Genomic DNA, 12,768 nt, shown 5'->3' on the forward strand with positions numbered 1-12,768 from the left:
ACGGGATCAACCATACACGGGCTGATGTCAGCAATAAATTTAATAAGACCTGTGTCATAGCGGCCTTACATTATTGCGTACGTCCCATCCGCTGCTTACGAACAAATTAAGATGAGAAAGAGCGACTGATTTCTGCGAGAAGTGTTTGCGCGGAAAACAGGCGACATCATTCTTTTATCTTGGCACTCGTATCGATGATTTGAATTGTGGGCACACATTTGAGACACATTTAAAACTCGACCTAACAAAACCCATTTACGAAATCTCCGATCTAACGAAAAATTATGAATCCGTGGGTAGTAGTAGCTCTATGATCCGTGGCATGCACCTGCAGAGTTCAATGTTTTCTATAACCCGAAATAAAGAAACAAAGAACCACTAAACCTAATTTAGCAAAGTTTTTCTGGGAATAAGTCAGTCAAAAAAAGGTGATTTCTCACTCATTTTGGCCACGATGTCTCCCAGCTGGTTGGCAGCGTGCCAGCAGTAACATCTAGGCGCCCATGTCACGGCCCTCGTTTTGCTTTGACAGAGCTGCGAGCCGCGCCGCTGCGCGGGACAAAGTGACGGCATTCGCCGGCGCTTTCCATCTTGGCTTTGAATCCGTTCTACCAGATGGCGCGTTCACGCAAAAGCGATCCGGGCCGCTCCCGCGCACTTTCGAGAAGCGCAGGCGCGGGTTGGCAGATACGATGCCGCGGTAGTTTTTGGGCGCCGCTACGGCAGGATTTTAGATTTAGAAGGGCGGAAAATTGCCTTCCACAATTTCCCGAATTGCTTCTCTTCACTTCGTTAAATCGAGTTTTAACCTTGACACGTAGCTAATGAAAGTTATTAGCACAAAACTAAAAGCAAAGGTCTCATCGTTACCACATAAAAATGAACCGATAATCATTTGGAATTTAAAAAAAGAAATTTTCAGTGAATAACCGTTGCAAACTGACAATAGCTCCGTCTTGTTTGTCTGATCTAGTTTTGTCATTCCCCCGTTGTACCACGCTTCAGCGTAGGTTTCAATGATTTTAAACTTTTTTCAATGCTGGGGCCGACCTCCTACAAGCTCGGCTTTCATGCCGGCCGTTTTAAAATTCCAGACAGCGATTTCTTTCCCGTCTCTCCAACATTCGTTTACGCGCTCGAGAAAAAACACTGTTAGCCTCCCACGAGGTCTCCACCAACGACAAAGAAGCGAGAGTTTGTCGCAATATTTTAAAGCAAGTGCTATCCCCAATACATTACATACCATAACATAAAGGTATGCTGCGCGCTGAGAGCTCAACGACCGCTAATGACAGGACGCTGGCAAGGCTTAACTGCGGAATCGACTCAATAAGGTTTCAGAAATTTTTTTTTTGTGGGGTAACGTCAACCATTAATTTTGAGCTAATGTGTAAATCATGCGCATGCACACTAACTTCTTAACGAAGCATAAACATTTTTTCCTTGTTGCCGCCAGCAACAACTGCCATTTAACCATTCAGACTGCATATCTGTGCCTAAAAAATGAACGTCCATTACAACCATTGTACTCCAGCTTGACAATGGAAGTCGCAACACTTTGAACAAGCGAAGAAACATAAAAACACGTCCTGGGAAGAGATCAACGGGTCTCCTCGTTTTTCCATTCTTATATTTCGTTTTGTTGTTTGGCAGAAATGTAGTCGGCAAAGCTTTGCCAGTGCACCACCAAGATCGCCAGTACACTCTGTCTATTTTTCGCACAGATCCTTTTCTTCGGGTAGCCTATGACGAGCGCGAATTCCACTGCGGTACTACACTATCTGTGTGGAAGATTTCTTGGCGCAACGTACACCGTTAATCTAGTTTCGAATAATTCACATGCACTAATGACATGTTGCGCGTGACAGACGTTACATGCACCAGTGTATGGTCCGGCATCTGTGGGTGCTGGTTCCTGCTCTAAAATCTTGACCGCCTGCAAGTGTTCGCGAGAGCTCGTTTATTGCATAGCTCAGAAAGCATGTAGAGGAGTGCGAAGACCCTTCTAAGTGCGCTTCTAACAGAACGCAGGGGTTTTCTTGTCTCAGGCTGGCGCGTTTTCTCTCAAGCTGAAAGTATAGAAGCAAGTGAACTAGAGAAACTTCGTCCTGCATCTTGTCGACTAGAAATAGCGGCCAAGGTGTACTGTTGCTTTTGTGCACCTTTTGCACTGCAAGTCAAAGTAAGTGCGATACTGTAAACAATTTCTTTTTCTTCTGAAACTACACGTTATCCAAGCAGAGAAGATATGGCGCTTGCTTCGCAATAAGTCTGTCCCTTTCATATTCGATTTTTCGTCGTTTATTAGGATCCACACCGCAGCCTAGCTCGCGTACGAATCCGTGACGTCGCGTCCGGTCAACGCACGCTACGCCGACTGAAAGCATAAAAACGACAGATCCAATCAGCAGAGAATACAACTGCCCACCGGTTGAGTGAAAAGCTGAGAGCACTGACAGCTAACAGTGCTCGCGTGTGGCTTGTCCAGACAACACGTACACATAATCTTCTTTCGTGTCTGCGAAAACTTTATGCTTATTCCCATGCGCCTGCAACAATAAGCAGGAGCACAAATGCCATGCGATCATGCTGCTGCCTATTTCTACACTATTTGGGCGTTGTAGTCCGCCTAACTGAGGTCTTACTGGTGACGGTGGGGGATGAGCCTACACCTACTACTGATATCCCTTTGCCAGTTTCCCTTCGATCACCATTGATAGTCTCTCCCAGATTGAGCACGCACACTCGACTGAGCTGAAGATCCCGCGCCCGGAATCCACCATCGTGGTCCGCTTGGACAGCCCGAAGGAACTTGCCCATGACCGCAGTGATACTCTGAATCGCTTCGTTGGAAGCGATCGCTCAGAGCAGTGTTCACGCCGGTTACAGCGTACAAGCTTTGTAGTCTTGGCAGACACCTTTGCAGGCTGAGTGTTCGACATTGGGTTTGTCCCCGAAGGGGCGCAGCGGGGTTTGCGGAGCCTCCTCCAAGCACACACCCCTGAAGAAGCCGGGCGCCGGGCGGGGGTGGCTTGTACCCATTTTTGCCGGCGGGTGTCCGGCGGTGGGTTTCGAACTAACCACCTTTCGCAGCCGAAGCGCACGCCCAGACCACTAGGCCACGACTGCGGTTCCTCTGAGGTGAACAGACCTGCGGTGCTCGGGAAGCTGTCCGATACGTATAGTATGTCACGAATGAAACGCAGGAATTAACAGGGTTGTCGTTGAATTGAAGCCGGGCCGTCTCAGTTAACAGTCGCACGATCGGCCCAAAAAATTTGCTCGCTGTGCCTCAAGGTCTTCTCACAGTCGATGCATGCGCACAAGGCCACCTTCCCGAAAATCTTCTCGTAGTTTGGTTTGTCTTGGTGTATCAGGCTTAACGTCCCAAAACTACTCAAGCTACGAGGGAAGCCATAGTGGAGGGTTCCGGATAATTTCGACCACCCGGGGCTCAATAACAATGCACGGACATCGCTCAGTACTCGGGCTTCTAGCATTTCGCCTACATCAAAATGCGACTACCGCGGCCGGGATCGAACCCACGTCTTTCGGTGAGAGCCGAGCGCCGTAACCACTGAGCCACGGAGGAAGCTACACTTTCGAAGTCCAGCCTAGCAGAGTTTAGGGCGTGCCAAGAAATATTAATTACTGTGCTGGCATTCACAGCTGTGTAAGTCGGATCAAAGAATGGCCCATAGATAGACAAGGCCTCGACAGTAAGCCGGTGACGAAAACGGAGTGGTCGGAGAAACTGAGCTTTGCCTAAGCAACGGCGAAGCATAAAAGTTTAGTCAGCTGGGTTCTGCGTATCGTGTCCATAGGTCCTCTTATTCTGTGTTATTTTTATGCCCGAAAACTTTGTCCGACGACCCTCTGGCTATTGAAATCGAGTAACGGGTTTCTAGTGCATTTCAAGGACCACCTGTTTGTAATTTTCGGCGCAGACTTCCTCAGAGCAAGCAGCGAAGTGCTCATGAATTTGGCCTATTTCACGCCGATGAAGTCAAGGGGGAGGTGTGCGTGTGTGAGTGAGCGGTTTTGAAAGAGAAGGAACAAAGTAGATTATGTGGCCTTGCGCATTATTTTCTGTTTTGCGGGGAAACAAGCACTTCACGTTCCAGGCAAGTAATATCGGCGCGGTACAAGAACTTGATATTAAAACAAAATCCTGCCCGGACCGGCACCTGCCACCCGCCCTCGGCAGGCGTCAGCCCCGCAACTTGCAACTTACCGGAAATGTTCAAAATCAAGTTTATCGGCGAATTACTAAGGTGTAAGAGATGTTACGTGCATTCTTCGTTAATGTGCGCTGTGTGTAGAGAGAGAGAGAGAGAGGTACATTTCAATGATTTCAGGAAAGGTGCGCCTGGTATTTAACCTGGAAGGCTACTGGCAGTATAGAAAGCTAGGTAGGCTTGCTGCTTGGAAATTGCCCTAGGATATTATTCAACTATGCGACTAGATGCAACAGCCGTCTCGGTGTTCGTTCATTCGCTGTACGAGGTACTCGCGCCGTGCGTTGCGTTGCTGTGATAAGCGAAAAGTAATGGTTTCCCTCTCCTGTGTAAGAAACATGAGATTAAAGTTCGTGGCCGCGACAACTGAGACTGACGCATGTGTGCTTACTTTTATTACATTGTTTAAGCACTAAGAGGTATGCTTTCAGTTTCGTCTTCGGATGATGCTCTTTAATCTATTGTGCGCTTGCGTTCTGAACTTCCTTCGCAATGTACATGTCTGCAAAAACAGCCTGCACAGTGGCAAAAGTTCTATTCGTAGTTCCTATGTTCGTAGTGAACGAGGCTTCTAGCTGCCCTCTAATGACACTCCTAGTTCACATGCATGCATCTTGTTAGTCACATAGATTTTCAACTAAGCGTTCGTTTCGAGCGGAGGTTTACTTTCTGAATAGTTAAGAAATGTAGCAAGATGTTGTTAATTCTATCACTTATGTGCCATCTCACTGTGCTCTTGTGTTTGAAAGAGGAGGCATGCATGAATTGATTCTTAACTTTAGATTTCGCTGCAGGGGGCTCCGGTACCTAGAGTTCGTGAGCCAGATGGTTGCGCGGTTGGATAAGCCGGGCAAATGTGCACTAGAACTTTGTAGTGAGAACCTGCACTTAATACTACTGAAAACAGGCACTACAGACGCAACAGAGCCTTCCGATTAGACCGTCTTTGTGTGCCATTGTGTAAAAAAAAATTGCTAATTCTATTGTAAGTCAGACGTAATGTTCATGCACATTTTATCTGCGTATTTCCATTAGAACGCCATATACCTCTATTTCGGATAAAGAAATATTTTCAATTCCACTTGTATTTGCCTTGTTGGTAATACTGCGCAGTCGTCAATGGCTGTTTGGTTTTTTTCGTGGTCTCTGTTTCTTTCTTTTCTTCCTTTTTTTTGAATATCCAAGCTTGTACTTATCCGAGTGGTGATTACGATAAACGGTGAGGTGTAGGCCAGTGCTGTGTTGCACCCTTTGTTGTTCCTTTTTTGTTCATGTCCCGCTGCAATCTTTCATCACCAAGAATATTTTAAATTTGGAATCATAGCAGAATTGGACTGATAGGGACGCAGCTATGGCTTGTCATCCTTCGTTATCGTTAAACCACTGCGTATTATTCAGCGCTGTGGGAAGAAATGTGTTTCAGGGAAAACCTTTTTCGTCGGCTATAGTGACGGATGTCTTAGTGTTGTTGTTGTTGTTGTTGTTGTTGTTGTTGTTAGCCTATCAAAAGATGGCACATACCCACACTGGGGGATCGGCCAAGAATCGGGTGGCTATTCACCTGAACGCAGTTAACAAAAAGGAAAAGTACGTGGGAGCGCAACACCGGTGAATTATTCCTCATGAACAGAAAAGGGATGAGATTTATTATTTCAAAATTATGAGAATAATAATAATGAGCAACTGCATTCTTCTTCCTCATCTGGAGGGAAAATGAGCGTTTGTGAATTTTTAATTCTTGGGAGGCGCATAAGTATCCATGAGAGCAAAGGCCTGCTTTCTTTCCCATGTCAAGGTGAAACTAGCGGTTGGTGTTAATGTTCCTTCTGAAACGCGATAACCATCGACGTAATTAATTGCTTGCAACGTCGGCCAACGCTCGAGCCGCTAAAGAGACGCCAACCACAGCTGTATCGTCAGTCTTGTGGAGAGGCGGAAATGTGCAGGACATGTTTACCTAGATGGAATTAGTTGAAAGGAGGACCCTCATTTTCACCCATCTTTCCTTTTTTCTCTTCCACCTTCTCCGGCGTGCAGAATTTTGGTGGTCACATCATCGCAGACATCAACCGCAAAACCTCGGACGCGGTCTGGATAAGCCCCGTCCCGGCATCCATCTAACAGCCAGCACTGCAAAGTAACTTGCTTGCTAAATGGCGACCTTTGAGATTACAAATCCACGTTATTTTGCTGTGAAAATAAAGTAACCTTTTTTTTTTCTTCTGTCCACATTAACCGCGGATGCGGATAGGTGGCACCACGTGACAAGGCTTCCGCAAGCCAAGTAATAGTAATAATTTGTTTTTGAGGAAAAGAAATGGTGCAGTATCTGTCTCATATATCGGCGGACACCTGAACCGCGGCGTAATAATAATAATAATAATAGGGAAGGGATCAAGGAGGGATTGGAAGAAGAAAGGAAGAAAAAGGTGGCGTAGTGGAGGGCTCCGGAGTAATTTTGACCACCTGGGGATCTTTAACGCGCACTGACATCGCACAGCACACAATGCCTTAGCGTTTTGCCTCCATAAAAATGCAGCCTCCGCGGTCGGGTTCGGACCCGAGAACTCCGGATCAGTAGCCGAGCGCCCTAACCACTTAGCCACCGCGGCGGGTTGAAGCCAAATCTATTTCCACAAATTCACACAGCACTGCGAATGCGCCGTTAGAAACCCAGGTAACTTACCAGTGACAGCAGGTTTTCACTGTTAAATTCTGACAGGCTTCTAGAGAACGGATAGCTTCGGCTCTTGGAAGGGCATACCTCCGCCTAATGACGTGCAGCGTAGTTCGAGAGGACAGGTCTGCCGCCTCTGGACTTGGAGGTTAGGCGGGCTTATTTTGGTCAGAATCGAACAAATAAATGCGTCGATTATCGCATCAATTCCTGCAATAGACAACACGCCAGCCAGGCGGAAGCTGGCATAAGAAAAGAATGTCAAAAGGGGTTCTTTTGGGCAATAGGCGAAGTATAGCCTCTTGCTGGTGAGTAAGTATAGCCAAGGAAGTACAACAAAACGAAGCACAAGACTAAATGGGGTTTTAGCTGCTGCTTTCTGTACATAAATGCTACTACATTTGAATTACTTTGTTACTAAAAACAGACCACCATTTATGCATTTTACTTTCCCTCTCAGCAATGCCCACTTGTCATCGAAACTCGCCCCTCACTGCAAAACAAAAAATCCACTTTGGCTAAATCACTGCTCTAGGATAAGCATTCAAAGGAATGCGCGCTTATTGACGCGATTCTGAATATGATACACGTATAGTTATAAATGTACGTTGAATGCAAAATTGTCGACGCGCTGCGTTTTCCCATGCGAGGCTGCGCACGGACCTGGAGGACATTTACAGACGAAGTAGACTACCAATGTAAACAAGAAAGCATACAAGTATTATAAATAATATTGACCTTTATTTATCTTCATAAACAATAGCGAAATCAAACGACACAAACATTTAAACAACATGAAGACAAAAACAAAAACTATAAACGTAGTTTTGTTCTGTGGTTCGCCATTGCGCGAAAATAGAAATCATAAAAGACACTAACCAGTAGAAGAACGAGCAGATACGTTTCAATATCCTTATAATCATCTGGAGTGCACCTTCATCAGGTTACTAGTACCGATGACACTGTAACAAGTTTCACAGTTTATTTCTTAAATCTGTAAAGATTCTCCGGAGTGTACTCTGAAGTGCCAACTGGAGTTCTTTTCCTTTATTTTTAACAGGAACACTGAAAACAGCCGGTTCTAAGCAAAAACAGGAAATTACATAAAAAGCAAAGATAAATTCCGCGTAACCGGTATATGAACGCACTGCCGTCATCACAATCACAAGAACTATTTTAGTCATGTCTTGTGCTGACTAGTCACCGACGTTACTATATATGTAATCAAGCTCAGGAAAAATGTCCAGCTGCACACAATATATTATGACGTTCCGGATAATCTCACAAAAGGCAATTGCTCAGGCACGAAGCCAAAAGTGAATTTTTATGTGTGGCAACACCCAAAAAACAATGGATCAGGAAGGAGTCTGTTTTCTGAAAAGGAGGAACGCAGACTTCTGCATTACATGCATCAAAATCGCTGAAAAATCACAATTCACAAAGTTGCAATGACTAACGTAGCGTAAGCATTTTGTCAATATTAAGACTGGCCGAACCGCATGAATAAAGTGTAATTTGTAACTTCGATTGCTGTTCCTTTCATATTTTTTATTATAAAAATCCTGATATTCCGAGGCATAAAAAATTTTCAGCGGCATTATTTCTGTATCCTGAGAAAGATGGCTTGACTGCGCTACTAAAACTTCACATACCGGCGGACGCTGTCACTCTGAAAAATCAGGCCCTTGAAACATACTTTGTTTGCTTGCTTCATGCCATCATATCGAAATTTAACCAGTCAGCAAACCAATGCGATGGGCGTTGCAGGGGATAAAGCGAAACAGAATGTTACACTTGTCATGCACAAACATTTCTGTGCAATACGTGTGCCTCTAAAAAAACTGCGGGGCAGTGTTCGTCCTACGCCATAACAAGCCTAGCTCGCGTTTTAATGCGCCCGCCGAGTAATTTACAGTGTACACACGCTCATTCAGGCTCACCATAGACATTACCTGCATTTCCTAATCTATTCTTCGCTCCTAGTTACCACCTCATATTTCAAACGAACGCAGGCTAGAGTAGAGAAGGTGCGCAGCTGCGGTTGTTCCCACGGTTCAATGGACGGCCGTCTAGTCATGCAATCCGCTTTGGTCTTTTTTCTGGGCAACACGCCGGAAATAGAGCAAGCACCGAACGCAGCTGTTGGGTGGTTAGGCGGGAGCCGAGGGTCCCTTGGTCCCAGCGACGCGCGGTTCCCACGATGTATATATCGCGTGTGCCGTATACGCCATGAATGCAGGGCTACAAGGCGATGCGAGAGGCCCGGAGAAAAAAAAACAGAGTGGGTGTTCTTCAGAACCCTCTTCGCAATTCTTGAGCGGCTTGTCTCATCCCATGTACAGGAGAAACTTAATGGCTTTAACACTACTGCTGGCTTGCGGCGTTTGATAACATTGTAGACATACTCACAAGAGCTTCACATACTATGGAAATTTAGATTACGCCTATGATGTTATAGAAAGTAACGTCTTGTAACTCCTTTGTGGAAGAAAAATATGTGTAATGATAATAAGCCTTATTAAAACATAAATGCGAACAATGGCGTCGCGTTTCTTTTCAAAATGTTTAGGAACTCGGACCCAGTGTGCACATACAGCAGGGAGAGGAAATTGCTTTTTCCGAATACAAGCTTCATTGAAAAGGAAAAAAAAATGAACTGCTTATGTGCACAATCAACAAACAGCGCTACGACATTACTTATTCCGATTTCCACGTAGAAAAGTGAAGTGCTTATGTGCACAATCAACAAACAGCGCTACGAAATTACTTATTCCGATTTCCACGTAATACTTCCTTTTATGTACAGAAAGTTAGTAAGCGCCATAATATCTCCAGCTGTGTAACCGCAATTTGCGTACGGGTGCGGCTATTCCTGTTCTCTCTGCATTTTGCGTCTCAGGCCTGAAATAGAGCTCCACGACAAAAAAATGCGATCTGCTGAGCGTTCGAACTTGTTTCTACACGTCAAAGAGTGCTTTAGACACGTTGCTGCCTCGCCAAGCTTTTAAGTGCACAATGAAGCGTTTCTGTGAACACTAGCGCTGTCATTATTACCACGCACCCATGAAGCAGCGCCTTCTGTCAGTCCGATTACACTGATTCTGAGAACCATCAATGCAGGGAATCGTCCAGTGGAAGGAAAAAGGAGCTAGCCAGAACTGACGCCTGGAGCGGAATAACGGGAAACTCTTCAAGGAGGCGCTTCTATTAGTACCATGACCTTCTTCCATTGTTTAGCCGCCAAATATGGTTCAGACTGGTTTGGCAAAAAAAATGTCTCGCTTGCGGAGGGCGGCCTATCGACATCCGCCCCCCCCCCCCTTCCCCACTTCCCGTCCTATATATTCTCCTCTGGTTAATGCGGCGGACATTAGATTTCAGGGCTCCTCGCTGGAGTGCATCGGTGATTTTTTTTTTTTTGCGCACTGGGTGAATATTTCTCCCCCTTAAGCGCGTGAACGCTCTCTGTACCTTGTCAGCGAATAGCACGTTTATTGAATTCGCTACCGGTAGCCTACAAACTAAGTGCAAGCTTGAGATTACAGAATTGTGGTTGTCAGCACCGCTAGTAAATTCTATTCACTAAGGAGTCCAGGAACTAAACCGCTCTGGTTCAATGACTGTCATGAACGTGAAGCGCGCGGTCGGTGTAGGGGGTAGCAAAGTGGGAGGACCACAGGCCACCACACACGCAGTCAAAAATATGTCACACAAAAATTGTGATTGTTCCTCGTCCCGAGTGCGCCTACAGATTCTCTTGCGCGGCATGAACTCGGCTCATACGTCACTATCGTACTTGACAACGATGTCTTCCTGGAGGTGGACGTGATGTGAGGCGTCTGGAATCAGGAAGTAGGCATCACGGAACCATTGAAGTCATGCTCGTTCACAAACGAAACAAAACATAATGGCTGGTCACGTGACTACAAGGAACGAAACGCAAGTGTCTTGAATCAGAACTACAGAAGTCTATTATATCACCGGTCGCATGATCTTTATAAGTCCGTGAAACTTGTCTTGCCAAACTTCTCGAGAAGAACAGTTTCCAACAGAAGAACAGTGCCTGCAGTTGTAAAACGTCATCATGCACTGTTCTTCAAAACAAACTGAGACGACGACACTCGCTACAACACATAATATATCCATTCTTGTTCGACACGGGCGTTCGCACACACGCACACTCGTACGGGCACTGCAGATGGGTAGCACCTCCTCTTTGGAGAAAGGGAACAACAGGGTGGGACTCTGCTGGGCGGTAGGACGTCGCAGTCACAGCATCCTTGCGAGCTGTAGCGCCCGCTGCGGGCGTCAGGAGAGCCAGTAGTAGAGCAGCAGCACCACCAGCACCAGGCCAGCCACCAGCAGCAGGAAGTCGACCAGGATGGACCGCTGAGGCCGCCGCCGGAACCGTGTGATCAATGTTCCCTGCGGGAAGAGATGAGACATAAGAGAAGCGGCAGTGCGATGCAGTGGGGTATGGTGAGATACGGTGCTCTGTGGTGCGATGTGACGCGGCGTGCATGGTGTGGTATCATGCAGTGTAGTGTGGTGTGCTGAGGTACGCAAGGTTTAGCGCCTCGAAAAGCCATGTGGACTATGAGACACGCCGACACGCAGGGCTTTAAGTGAATTTCCATCACCTGGGGTTGTTTAACGTGCACTTGAACTTCACGGCAAACTGGTGTAAGGATTCCGGCGACAGCCCGTTTGGTTTAGCTGCGTAGTCCGCCCGGGACACCTGAAGCCGGGGTCCCTGCACGGCGATAGGCATCTTCGTTCCCACGGCCTGTCCCCGCTTGGGTTATTGGATTCGAGACGGAGGACTCTGCTGCCGTTTGTAAACAACATCGTTCCCGGAAGATCGATCCGTGCAGTACGCAGGCAGTTAGCGACCGCAAACCCGAGCAGGGGTGGCTCACCCATTCTACTGTGCCGGCTCACCGGCGCCTCGCCCATTCGGACATCCCGGAAGACGTGTCCGCCTTGACAGCGTGAGAACTCTCGTTCGGACGCGAAGACAACGCTCTCTCTGAGGGGGCGATGGTCCAGCGGCACTCTCTCTCTCTCTCCGGCGAGACATGTGACGGGGCGTGTCCCTATGTGAAGTGGTGTGTGTATACGACAGCGCAAGTTAGGCCACGCCCTACCTAAATAACAGCTCCTCGAACCTGGGGAGTCCTAGGGACCGGACCCTTTTAAAACCGGACGACAACTCCCGTGAGGCAAGGAATCCTCGATCATCCTCAGATCTTCTCAGATCCTCCGACCTTCCCCCGTCACCCTCCACTGGGTTCGTAAATCTTGTAAATAATGTAATTAAACCCCCTGTACAGTTTCCTTCATAACCAAGTCCGAAAACATTATTCGTAGAAGGGACTTGCAGCACTGAGTCAGCTCACACAAGCACCCTTCATCTCTAACAACTCGTTGGCAGCAGCTGGGATAGGCCGTGCGACATCGTGCTTTCTCAACCGGTAAGCGTTTCGGCATTTTGCTATAGGATTCGCCAGGCTTCAGATTTTGAGAGAATAATCTAGAATCACTGGGAAGTGTATGTCAATTGAGAAAGAGTAGTCTCACGAAATTTTGAAGATAGCATTGCCAAAGCGGAGAAAGCGTTGTCATGGACCTTATGAAATCGTCAAAGCCGGACTTGCTGTTGTTATGCGAGGAACTGTCAATAGAAGTACAGGGCAAAATTACAAAACCTGAAATATGCAAGACAATTCAAAAACACGTAGAGGACGATCAGCTGGCAGATACGTGGAATTTGGTAAAGGAAGAAAAAGCACGTAAAGAGAAAGCCGATCAGGAGGAAAAAAGAAAAAGGGAAGCGGAATGGAAAAAAAGAGA

General features: G+C 46.7%; 1 protein-coding gene across 1 annotated transcript in view; it reads right to left on the reverse strand.

The window, feature by feature from the left end:
• Nucleotides 1–7,634: 7,634 nt before the first annotated feature.
• The window catches only part of LOC144124874 (bcl-2-related ovarian killer protein-like), a 161,972-nt gene continuing 156,838 nt past the window's right edge, over nt 7,635–12,768 (reverse strand). The window contains exon 3 of the mRNA XM_077657795.1: nt 7,635–11,340. Coding sequence (XP_077513921.1) covers nt 11,224–11,340 — 117 coding nt within the window. The 3' untranslated portion in view covers nt 7,635–11,223. The remainder of the gene's footprint in view (nt 11,341–12,768) is intronic.

This window comes from Amblyomma americanum, chromosome 3, assembly GCF_052857255.1.
Source record: "Amblyomma americanum isolate KBUSLIRL-KWMA chromosome 3, ASM5285725v1, whole genome shotgun sequence".
In the NCBI taxonomy this organism is placed as follows: Eukaryota; Metazoa; Arthropoda; class Arachnida; order Ixodida; family Ixodidae; genus Amblyomma; species Amblyomma americanum.